The 11,034-nt window shown below is 47.6% G+C and overlaps 1 protein-coding gene across 1 annotated transcript; it reads left to right on the plus strand.

Moving 5' to 3' along the window:
* Positions 1 to 2,368: 2,368 nt before the first annotated feature.
* On the plus strand, positions 2,369 to 4,027 carry LOC119289704 (probable indole-3-pyruvate monooxygenase YUCCA10). The gene is made up of 4 exons (XM_037568958.1): positions 2,369 to 2,980; positions 3,309 to 3,542; positions 3,630 to 3,701; positions 3,848 to 4,027. Exons 1-4 carry the CDS (start codon positions 2,369 to 2,371, stop codon positions 4,025 to 4,027), a joined length of 1,098 nt encoding a protein of 365 aa, XP_037424855.1.
* The last annotated feature ends 7,007 nt before the right edge of the window (positions 4,028 to 11,034 follow it).

Here is an 11,034-nt window from a genome sequence, read left to right on the forward strand (position 1 = left end):
TCTTTTTTTGCTTTTGTCTTTTTTCAGCTGTTTCCATTGTAAAACTAATTCAGGATTTCTAAAAAGTAGCAAATTGTGAAATTGTCGTGATTTCGAAAATTGTTCATGATTTGAAAAAATGTTCGGGAAATTATTTCAAGAAATGTTCACCCAATTCAAAAACATTTCTTGGATTCAGAAAATGTTCGTGATTTCAAATGAATGAACATTTTTTGATTTTGATGAACATATTTTCAAAATTGATGAAAAAAATCGAATTTGATGAACCTTTCTTTATTTGATGAACAAAATTTCTATTCAAGTTTTTTCTTGAAAAAATGATGAACAAATTTTGAATTTAATGACCATTTTGTTAAAAAAACTGATGAACAATAATTTGATTCGATGAACAAACTTTCAAATTGATGAACATTTTTTAAAACAATGAACCAAAAATTAGAATCCGATAAACATTTTTTAAATCCCAGAACAAGTCGACAACGCACGGCCAAAGCATAGGCGGCTTGAAAAGTTGGAGGACATGCATCGGAGGATGGATGAGCAGCTAGAGCTACTGCAGGCGTAGATCAAAAGGTTGGAAGGCCTAGCTGCTCCAGAGTTCATGAGCCTGCCGTCATGGCGCGAAGAAAATAATATTGGTGTGGCAGCTGTCGTGGCCATATCGCAGACATCATGGTGTAGGTCGATCTGGCACAAGCAATGGTTCATGGTCGAAGTCTTTCCTCCATGGATGTTAAAACAAAGCGTGAATCATACAAGTATTGACGATGATAAAAAGATGAACTCAAGTGAAGAAAAGAACAAGTGTGTACTAAACTGCGAGGATGAACACGTAGACGAAGAAGTTGAGATTGAGTGGGAAGATGGCTAACAGTATCAGTGGAAGCACCTTTTTTTAAAATTTAAGTCTATTAGTTGAACATTATTAAACTACAGTAGCACTACTAGTACAAGACCATACTATTAGCAGCCACTATGGCAAATGGTTAGGGCATCTCAAACACTGACCCCTAGACCAGCCACTATGGAAAATGGTTAGGGTGAAAATATGCCATACACTAATCACACGTGGTGGCCCAGGAGGCCCCATGCGCGATGTGATGCACATCACAAATGATAGGATTTAAAATCTCATGCCCAATAAGTCCTCACATCATGGACAGTGGTGAATCTAGAAAGAAAATGAAGGGTGTGCTAAAACTTAATAGTGATTATTTGGTTAAAAAGGAATAAAACTGGCACATAAAAAATCACATTATACCCATGAGGCAAATTTTTGCTACAAAACCTCTCTTTTTTGAATTACATCAACATTTGATCATCATTTTTTGCGAGGAAAAAAATTGATCTTCATTAATGCTCTTGAATATTCCCGTAGTAAAAATTATGCATGCTCATAGTCTTCCCCTTTTAATTTTTAAATCTGCAAGCAAGTTGTTCAAATAACGGTTGATGAGCTAGTTGTTCTTTATCGATAAAATGAACTAGCTATTAGTGTTACTGATTTGGAAAAACAAAATTAAGAAGTAGACCAATATCTTGCCGCTTGGCCCTCCAAGGCCGCGGCTTCCTCCCTCTGGTGTGGGCCGGCCGGCGTGCCCCACTTATTGAGGGCTGCAGTCATGCGAGGCTAACATTCCTGTCCAGTTACGGGCACTCAAGCCTGCCACCGGCTGCAGTTTGCAAATACCAGCACCTGTTGTTATGGCCTTGCCCATGGCAGATCCATATCTACATGATACAATAGCAATGTCCTATCATTTTCCATGTACAGGATTACAACCTTCTTATTACTTGGCTGGTAGTGTTCTTGTTCATGTGCGGATAGTGGTCAACATATGACAGAAACAAGGGTGGTCTACTGCAATTTCTGTTTAAGTTGTTGCTGCCTAGATGGCTATGTCTTGAGAAATAATCAAGTACAAATAAATCTAGATACATCCATTTCCGTGACAAGTAATTTGTGACGGAGGGAGTATATACTGAACATATCCTTATCCTATACGGATTTTAGGAATGGAATGAAATTCTAAAGAGTTTTTAGTCTAAACATATCCAAAGCCGGTTGATAAGTTTCCAAAAAACCAATTGATCAAGAGTGTGATTCCTGCCTATTTTGTATCCCCTATAATGTATCAGGACATGCTTTCGCACCAACGGTTCAATATTTAGATAGAATACTAGTACACACCAGGATAAGGCGTCAATAAATCCTTACCTTTTTCATTCCTCAATCTAGATTGACACAAGAAACATACCAGTATATATATGCCCACATATGCATCCAAAGATTCATCGAGCAAACAAGCAAACACTCCCAGCCTACCATTGCACCTATCCCACAACTTTGTCAACTCTTCTCTTTGGAATGGAGAATGTTGTAGTGTTGATTGTTGGCGCTGGGCCAGCCGGCCTTGCAACAGCAGCATGCCTTAGTCAATTCTCAATTCCCTATGTCATTCTCGAGCGTGAAAGCTGCAGCGCGTCACTTTGGCGCAACCGCGCCTACGATCGGCTCAAGCTGCATCTTGCAAAGGAGTTCTGTGAGTTGCCACACATGTCATACCCAGTAGATGCGCCAACATACATACCAAAAACCTTGTTTGTGAAATACTTGGATGACTATGTTGAGCGTTTCAATATTCAACCCAAGTATCTCACTAGTGTGGAGTCATCCACATATGACAATGACGAAAAATGTTGGTCCATTGTGGCACATGATATGGCAAAGAGCACAATAGTCAGGTTCACAACAAAGTTTCTTGTGGTGGCCAGTGGTGAGAATAGTGCAGAGAATATTCCAATGATCCCCGGACTACAAAGTTTTTCGGGTGATGTCGTCCACTCATCAAGCTACAAGTCAGGCAAGAACTACTCTGGCATGAATGTATTGGTCGTTGGATCTGGAAACTCTGGAATGGAAATTGCTTATGACCTTGCGAACCATGGTGCCAATACCTCAATTGTTATACGAAGCCCGGTATGTACACACACTATATATTATTTTTGACCTGGAAACACTAGGGAATCCCCCCACACCCACCCTATGGGCACTATAAATTTTCAGTGGGTAGAGGGAAATTTCTTATTATAGTCACCACTAGAAGGGACGCAAATTTTCAGAGTTATTACTACTAGAAAGTATTTCATAATATAGAGCGATATACTATTTTATAACGTGCAGAAACAACTAAACAATTAGAAGAACTACAATACCGAAAAATTAACTCTTGAAAGAAGATGATTCTATGAAATTTTATTTTATCGTGCAGACTTCAAAAGAGATGTGACATGTTTTATGGTTGCAGATTCATGTAATGACAAAGGAATTAATTCGGTTTGGGATGACACTTGCTCACCGTCTTCCACTGAATCTAGTGGATAACCTCATTGTGATGGCTGCGAATTTAATATTTGGAGACCTATCGAGGCATGGCATCCGAAGGCCAAAAATGGGTCCAATGATCCTCAAGTCAAAAACCGGCCCATCTGCTGTTATTGATGTTGGCACTGTTGGGTTAATCAAAAAAGGTATCATCAAAGTAAGTATATCCTTGACATGACATAAATTTCATAACAGATGTTGTCTTCATATGCCAAGTTATCAATATTCTATTTATCTCCTACAGGTACAGGGGAGCATTAGTAAGGTCATGGGCGATAAAGTTGAATTTCAGTGCAGTAAAAATATATCATTTGATGCGATTGTGTTAGCAACTGGATACAAAAGCACAACAAATATATGGCTCATGGTAACAACATCGATGTTTAAATATGTCTGAGTTTGTTTTGTTGGTGCAACAATTGTTAAATCTGCTAACAAGCTCTATGTTATTTTTTATCCCAGAATGGTGAGAGCATGATAAATGACAATGGACTGCCTATCAAAGAATATCCGAATCATTGGAAAGGTGAAAATGGGCTCTACCGTGCTGGGTTAGCAAGGAGAGGATTGGCTGGTATTGCAGCAGATGCCAAGAATATCGCCAATGACATCAAGTCAGTGATAGGCACTATGTCCAGCTAAATTATCTAATCAGTGAATGTGTCTTCGTCAACGCGATGCCTTCCATCGCTGGGCTCCTCGACAAGATCATGGATGAGATCCGATGCTGGGCTATGGCAGGGGCACAGGCCTGCGGGTTGTTCTGCCTTGATCCTGGGATATCCACCGAGTTGTATGATGTACTGTAAAACTAACCTCCTAGGAGGACTGTAACTTTTCCCCATCTTTTCAATGCAATGAAACGCAAAGGACTGTAACTTTTCCACATTTTTCTCTATTTCTTTTTATCTTTTACATGTAGTTTACTGGGGCTAGTATTCTAGACGGTTGATTCTTTGAGAAATCTATCCACTGCCACATGTCTAACTATCTTCATCTATCTTTGATAAAACTGGATTCTTGTTTATTTCAAGGTTCATATGTCCCAGGAAGTAAGCACTACTATTATAATATAATCAAGGCCTTTATACTCACATGGTGCAAAGAGCTTTGTATTTTTTTTTTGAACAGTTATGTACAGTATTTTTTTACTTGAATTTACACATGCAAAAGTCATCCGCTTGACCATGATATTTAGCAACAAAGGGCTAAGTGCAATTAATACAATCCCAAATCATCAGCAGCAAATGGTGCAAAAGATAATCAAGTCAAAGTTGTTCAGTTTTTCATGTGAAGCACACACGAGTAATTGCAGTAGCTTCCAAGTTTTTATTTATTAATTGTCAAATGAATATCAAATTGGCGATTTCTTGAAATATGATGGTAATTGAAATGAATGATAACAAGTTCTCCAAACATTTGCTTGATATGTACATGATTAATCTTCAAGCCAGGCAGGATAGACGTTTTTTTCATGCTATATTAATTAGTGAAAACTAATTTCCACCTTCAGCAGTTAGTGTTGCGCTGGGCTTGTACCGTGCTGGATCCGCGGCGCCTCGTCTCCTACACCTCCAGCGCGTCGGCTGCGGCAAGGTCAACACGGTGCATCCCTCTCCCTCTCTCTGCGTGTGGAACCTGTCAGTACATGTTCGTGGGCAGATGTTCTTGAACCTGTCAGTAGCTACTCCAATCCAATGGTGTATATTAGTTACTGCAATGGTGTATTTCCAATGATCATGTTCGTGGAGTAGAAAAAAAGCCTTATGCTTGATGGGAGTAGTTCAGTTACTGCAATAATGTATTCTTGACGAACCTGCAAGAACCTCTTGCTACTGCAATTTTGCTCAACTCTTTTTGGTGGAACGTAGGACATTTTTATTCTGAAATTGAGAGCATAACGCTGTCATTTTTATTCTGTGACTGAATGGCAGCAAGTAACTGAATATTTCTGTTGTATGCTCAAATGAGTGATTATTTCTACTCCATGTGGGTATGCTGAATATTTCTAGATGGAGTAACTGGGTATGTTGAGACCTGATTATGGTTTTCTCTAGATGATGGCCAAAGGACTTTTAACCAGGAGTACTCCAGCGGCTTCAAGCTCTGTTCCTGCTCTCAAGCTTCTAGATGATGGAGTAACCAGCGGAGTATGTTTTAAGCATGGAGTATGGTAAGCATGTGTTTCAAGCATGGAGCTGTCATGTACTCCCATGCAAAGTAGTTTCAGGATTTTTGACAATGTTGTTTATATAGATCCAGAGCACATTTGTTTCTACTGAATGATTAGCTGTGTATGTAGATCTTCATTGATAACTGACAGCTCAGGACCTTCATTGATAACTGAATAGTTGTGCTGCTCATGAGATGCTTGAGGAAGTTCTCTGCAATTTCCTACAGAGTAGTAGTGGAGGAGATGACATTGTTTGTACATAGTAGTTTGCTCCAGGTACTCCCAGTGCACGTTCAGAGTAGTAGTAGATGACATTGTAGTTTTGCCCAATTGTGTCTGTACTGTACGTTGCTACTCTCGTTGCTACAGAGTAGCGGAGTACTCAAATTTTCTGTACTGTTCAGAACAGCATGGGTACATTGTAATGTATGTGAGGCGTGAAAATGTATTGACATAGAGTGCTGAAAATGTATTGACACTAGAGTACAATCTTGATTTGTATGGCACTGAAAATGTAGTGACACTAGAGTACATATATGAACTGCTCCATATTTTAGTTTGTCAGCAAAAGGCCTACATACATTTTTTTTGACGGAGCTACGGCGGGCTTATGCCGGCCTGAACCATTTTCATTATCATAGTTAAGACAGAGATACAAACACAATGGCTACACAAGTGTAGCACCCAATACACACAAGAAGGAATAAGGGACAACAGAGAAGAACCAGGAAACAAGCTACGACAATAGGTGACACCAAGAACTTAGCACCCATCACCACTAGGCTAACCGAGAAGAGCAAGAGCTAGCTTTGATGGATCAGTCGAAAGGAGATTCGTTGCCGAGAAGACGAAGAGAAGAAGTCACCCGCTGCCCTGCGATCACTCACACCTTGAAGAGCTAGGAAGTCACAATCGCCATCGAAGGGTATCCCATTGCCTAGCCACGTCGCGACAGAGAGAGCCACTGACCATGCCGAAGGGCAATGCTCCACCGAGATAGCCCCTGCACCTCCTCTAGGCCACACCATGGCCACCATCACAAATAGAGGGAGCCAGAGCACTATGCAAAGCAACAAAACCTCACGCGCCGTCGAAGGGCACCGAACACCGAGACATCACCGTCGCCAAGAGCCCCCGTGAGAGGTCAACCAACAACACCAGGATGACCAAGGCACCAGTCGCCGCCACAGACCACTTCCACCGCCACCACCGAGCATTCCAACCACCCAACTACCTCTGCTACCCAGACATCGAGCAACCAACATCGAATTTCGTGGCTCCAAAAAACAACGCCCCCAAGGGGGGGAACGACATCGAGATGCCATCGTTGTTCGAACTAATAAAGGATCTAAGGCTTTCGCCCGGAGCCCACGAATGAGCAGGTGGCAGCAGCTCCCCAATGACCCTTCAAGAAGGGAAACGACGCCCAAAAGCGTCGCCGTCATCGTTGCCGACAAGGTCGGCACAAGGCTTTCGCCTGAAGCATCCCCAACCTAGTCGTCTCCGCAGATGCCAGCGCTTGATTCCAGCAACACAAGACCACCCCATCCCCATGCTAGTCACGGCGAGCGTCCCCGCCAGGTCCAGCAAGAAGCTCCGAAGACACGACCGCTCACCTCGAGCATCCGCACAAAAAGGAGTTAGAGCAACCTGGGCTGCCATCAGCACCAAACCTCCCACCACAGGCCACACGCCTCCACCACCGCCACATCATGCCCCGCCGGCAGCATCCACCACCGACCCCCCGGCCGCACGCAAGCCCCCGCCGCGAGAGGAGCGCCCCGTGCCGCGCCATCCGAGCGAGAGGAGGAGAGCCGTCCCCGCCGCCGTCGCCGCCGCGCGGGATTTTCCCGGCAACACCCTCCGGCGGCGGTGGGAGGAGGAAGAGGAGGAGAGGGGGACTGCTGCGGTGGCGGCTAGGGTTCCTCCCGGGTGGCCTGCATACATTGAGCAAGCTGGTGTGCCCACCTATAGAAAGCCACGAGTAGCAGTCCAGTATGTTAATGTGTTTCGAAGACAGTGAACTTGGTAGAAACACCCTATTTGAATCAATTATATATGCAAGTAAATTTTTTCTTCAAAAATATATATTGTTTTGCCAAAAATGAAAACTTACATTATTTTGGAAATTTAATTTAAAAGAGTGCAGCTAATCATGAATAGAAAGTATTAGTACATAGGAATGGGTTGAGAATATACGATCCGAATCTCAAAGCTACCAGTGATAGCAAATGTGTTGCCCGCAACACAAAATTCAAATTCAATCCAAACAAGCCTAAATATGTCAATCCGCAGCTCAAAGATGAATAAGTAGGTCCATCAGTCTAATATAATTTGATGAAATGGTGTGTGCATATCACCGTGGAGACATGGTGTAGGCATGGGATCCAAGAAGAGCTCTTCGTCAGCGCGCCCTGGGCCCCCGGGACTCCCGCGCCGCCGCCGCCACGGCATTGGCCTTGGTCTCGGCGAGCTCGGCCTTCACCTTGCGCAGCTCCGCCCGCAGCTCGTCGGCGTCCCTCAGCCTCTCCTCGAGCTCCAGAGCGTAACCCAGCGAGAAGGCCACCTCGTTCGCCGTCTACAGGACTCGGTCAAGACCGGCATCGGCATGCATGTGTGTCAGTCTATCAGTCCAGATCAACAAGCAAATCATGCTCGAATCGAATGCATAGCTAGCGCATGGATGATTCGTAAGTAAATTCACCTCACCTGGAGCAGCGACACGTAGCTCGAGGCGACCACGTCGGCCGGCCTGGACGCCGCGTGCTCGCGCTGCCGCTCCGGCGTGACGATGCCCTGCAGCAGTTGCCTCGCCGCCTTCCAGCCGCTCGTGTCCCCGTCGTCGCCGCCGTGGAGTTGCTTCCCGTGTTTGCTCGTAGTCCTGTTGTGGTCCGTGCCTTCCGGTGATGTGGGGAGAACCCCGGCGGGAAAGAGAGGTACCCCGACGCTGAGCTCTCGCCGGTTGCATGGTGCTCCGGCCGCTTCCGCTTCTTCTCTTTTCCGGACCACGACGGCGCATCGCAGTCCGGCTCGCTCTTCACCGTAGCCTCCCTCGCTGGCGAGCGCGCTGCTCCTTTGAGTAGCTCACCTTGAGGAGTCGGCGGCGGCGGTGATAGTGCCACGATGGTCTTGGCCGCGGCCAAGTTGCTGTCGCGGAGATACGCCGTGAGATCGATCGGGGAACCACCGCGAGCGCGCAGCAGGCTCGCTGCCACGGCCTTCTCCGGGCCGTTGAGCGACGGATCAGACGTGGCGGACCTGAATGGCCTCCCCCACTGAACAGGGCACTGCCACGGCGACGCTGCCGGTGACGACAGGAAGAAGAACTCCTTCCTCCACCGCGCGTCCGTGCCCTTCAACTGGCGGAAGAGCGGGCCGGCGCCGGCAGCGTCTTTGCCGCGGAGGGAGTAGAGCCTGTGCGGGAACGAAGATAGCGTGAAGAAGTGCCGGAACACCGGCAGCGACGGCGGCGCTCCGGCAAAGTGGGAGAGCACTGTTGAATATCTTTTGTATAGGCAGTATATCGCATGTATATGTAGGATCATTTCCTACCTTGCCCCGCCTTCTAGTTATCATGTATAATCGAGGCCGTGGGCTGCTCATTGTAAATATATACGTGCGTGTATGCACCCAAATCAATTGAGAGTTGCATTGCCAAACAATATGGTATCAGTTTTCCTCACATGATCCTCTTCCTAAACAGCTTCCGCTCCTGCTGCCGCCGCATCACCGCCGCCGCCGCCGCCGCATCTTCTCCCTGCCGCTGCTTCCCCTCCAGCCGCACCACCACCTTCCCTCTCCCACCCGACATCGCCATGGCCTCACCCGCCTCCTCCGCATCCGGTTCCGTCATCCCCAACCCCTTCGCCGGCCCCGATCCCGTGCTCATCCGCGATCTTGACATCCACCGCCGTGTCCCCGTGTGCCTTGACTACTCCACCTCCACCTACTATGCCTGGAAGACCTATTTCTCTCTCGTGTTCCGCGAGTATCATCTCCATGATCACGTCGACGGTTCCGTGGATTCCAGCCTCATGCTCGGTGATGTAGAGTGGACGACCATCGATGCTACACTCATCCGGTGGTTCTACCTCACCATCTCCAAGGATCTCTTCCACACGGTGGTCAGCGACGGGGATGACGCCCTCGCCGTTTGGACCAAACTCAACGTGGACTTCACCGACACCTTCGCCCCGGTTGTCAAACCGGGCACTATCCGCACTGTCCTCCAGCTGGCGGTCTCCCGCGCATGGCCCGTCCACCAGATGGACGTCTCCAACGCATTCCTTCATGGCCATCTCGCCGAGCAGGTCTACTGTCAGCAGCCCATCGGCTTCGTCGACGCCACTCAGCCGGATCATGTGTGCCTGCTCTCGCGCTCACTCTATGGGCTCAAGCAGGCTCCTCGTGCTTGGTACCAGCGGATCGCTGCCTTCCTTCAGCAGCTTGGCTTCGTGGCCACCCGCTCGGATGCCTCTCTGTTCGTCTACCAGCACCCCATTGGGACGGCTTACCTGCTGCTCTACGTCGACGACATCATCCTGACTGCTTCCACGACCGAGCTTCTCCGACAGCTCACGGCTCGTCTCGGCACCGAGTTCGCGATGAAGGACCTCGGTCCTTTACACTACTTCCTCGGGATCGAGGTAGTGCGTCGTGCGGAAGGGTTCTTTCTTCATCAGCAGCAGTACGCCCAGGAGTTACTCGAGCGCGCCGGCATGCTTAACTGTAAGCCCGCACCTACGCCTATCGACACGAAGGCTAAGGTCTCCGCTCTTGAAGGCACCCCGGCGCAGGATGCCGCCTTTTACCGGTCCATTGTTGGGGCCCTGCAGTACTTGACGCTCACTCGTCCCGACCTACAGTACGCGGTTCAGCAGGTGTGCCTCCACATGCATGCTCCCCGTGACTCTCACTGGTCCTTGGTGAAGCGGATTCTCCGTTACATCCGCGGCACTATGGGTCTTGGTCTCACGTTGACGGCGTCCTCCTCCACGGATCTGGTGGCCTACTCCGATGCCGACTGGGCCGGCTGCCCCGACACTCGGCGCTCCACCTCTGGCTACTGCGTCTACCTCGGGCCCTCCCTCATCTCGTGGTCGTCTAAACGACAACCCACGGTGTCCAGGTCGAGTGCCGAGGCTGAGTATCGCGCTGTGGCTAATGCTGTTGCAGAGTGCTCCTGGCTGCGGCAGCTTCTTCAGGAGTTGCACCTTGGCGTGGCCAAGGCTACCGTTGTCTACTGCGACAACGTCTCTGCCGTCTACCTCTCCGCCAACCCCGTTCATCATCATCGCACGAAACACATCGAGCTCGACATTCACTTCGTGCGTGAGCAGGTGGCTCTCGGACACATACGGGTCTTACATGTCCCCACCGCTCAACAGTTCGCCGATGTCATGACCAAGGGGTTACCGACGACTACATTTGAGGAGTTTCGGTCCAGTCTATGCGTCACTAATGACGTATCGACTGC

Source organism: Triticum dicoccoides, chromosome 4A (assembly GCF_002162155.2).
Source record: "Triticum dicoccoides isolate Atlit2015 ecotype Zavitan chromosome 4A, WEW_v2.0, whole genome shotgun sequence".
Classification (NCBI taxonomy): Eukaryota; Viridiplantae; Streptophyta; class Magnoliopsida; order Poales; family Poaceae; genus Triticum; species Triticum dicoccoides.